Below are 1,309 nucleotides of genomic sequence, written 5' to 3' on the forward strand. Positions count from 1 at the left end.
GCTACAAATCAGCTATAGCGGGCTAAAACGAGCTATTTGTGAAGGTGACCATTTAGCGGCACCCTGTTGCTGGCTATTTAAAACTATGGCGGACATGAACGTCTTCATTGCCGCCCCAAACGGACGAAAACAGATCAAACAAGACGTCCGTTTGGGGTCGTGGGCTGGAGTTGGCCTCAGCTGTTCATCCATCTCATCTCACTCAGACTACTACTGATCTACAGCTACGTGTACTTGAGTTCACTACCTACTAGTTCACTTCCTTCGGCACCAAGCTCTCTCCGGCAAAGATGTCTACGGTGACCCGCGCCTACCTCGACCAAAGGCTCGTCGCCGCCAAGCGCTGCTCCAAAGGTAATCAACGGCGGCCTGCTCCTACGGCCAACGCACTCTTGCCATTTTTTTGCTGCTTTCTCTCTGTGCCGACACATAACTTGATCCTGTGACATCGGGCTTACCATTTAACTCAAACTGCAGAGGATGCCATGGCCGGAGCCAAGGCAGCAGCTGTCACCACCGTCGCTGCCGCAGTCTCCACCGTGAGTCCATTAGAAGCAACCACTCACTGACTCGCCCTACATTTTTGAGAATACCATCTGATGTCTTCCGTGCAATTTCTCTGCAGCTGGCGAGCGTGAGGATGCTGTCGTGGGCGAGGGCGCACCTCATCCCGAACGGGCAGGGGCTCATCATCTCCACGGTCACCGGGATGGCCTACTTCATCGTCGCCAACAAGACCATCCTCTCAATGGCCAGGAAGCACTCCTTCGAGGACGCGCCGGACCACCTCAAGAACACCCTCTTCCACTGTTTACGCTATAATGGATCCATTAGTAGTGTGTAATAAACTATACCGTGGCCCGTACGGCCGCACCTGTCTGCTGAATGATACAATAATATAATGTTCAGCGAGAGAGGCGAGGCGATGCAGATCAGGCCTTGCGCTTCTATCGGTGCGAGCACTTATCTGATGAAGTTACCATGTAATCCAGCCAGTATTCTTGAATAAATGGATTCTACTAGTATTTGTACAACTCTGGTTCATCTGCAATCACTACTAATCTTACATGTGCCAGAGCATGCAAAAAAGAAGGGCACCTCCAACGCCAGCCCCTAAAAGAATACTAGTATTTGTACAACTCTGGTGCATCTGCCATCACTCATCTTACATGTGCCAAAGCATACAAAAAAGACCAAACTAAGGGCATCTACAACGCCAGCCCCTAAAACAGATACGATATCCGTTTACGAGCAGGCCATCCAATGATCAAACTCCAGAAACATCTCAGATACTCCCTCCGTCCTATAA

General features: G+C 50.4%; 1 protein-coding gene across 1 annotated transcript; it reads left to right on the plus strand.

The window, feature by feature from the left end:
- Nucleotides 1–290: 290 nt before the first annotated feature.
- On the plus strand, nucleotides 291–844 carry LOC125518337 (early nodulin-93-like). Its single transcript, XM_048683210.2, has 3 exons — nucleotides 291–354; nucleotides 478–539; nucleotides 626–844. Exons 1-3 carry the CDS (start codon nucleotides 291–293, stop codon nucleotides 842–844), a joined length of 345 nt encoding a protein of 114 aa, XP_048539167.2.
- Nucleotides 845–1,309: the final 465 nt, after the last annotated feature.

Source organism: Triticum urartu, chromosome 7A, assembly GCF_056163025.1.
Source record: "Triticum urartu cultivar PI428250 chromosome 7A, HENAU_Tu73, whole genome shotgun sequence".
NCBI classification, from domain to species: Eukaryota; Viridiplantae; Streptophyta; class Magnoliopsida; order Poales; family Poaceae; genus Triticum; species Triticum urartu.

Bases quoted from the DNA above. Each gene is read 5' to 3' on its own strand.
- LOC125518337 (XM_048683210.2), top strand. From the start codon at position 291: ATGTCTACGGTGACCCGCGCCTACCTCGACCAAAGGCTCGTCGCCGCC. The intron at 355-477 runs GTAATCAACGGC...CTCAAACTGCAG, and splicing joins CGCCAAGCGCTGCTCCAAAG to AGGATGCCATGGCCGGAGCC. The intron at 540-625 runs GTGAGTCCATTA...ATTTCTCTGCAG, and splicing joins TCGCTGCCGCAGTCTCCACC to CTGGCGAGCGTGAGGATGCT.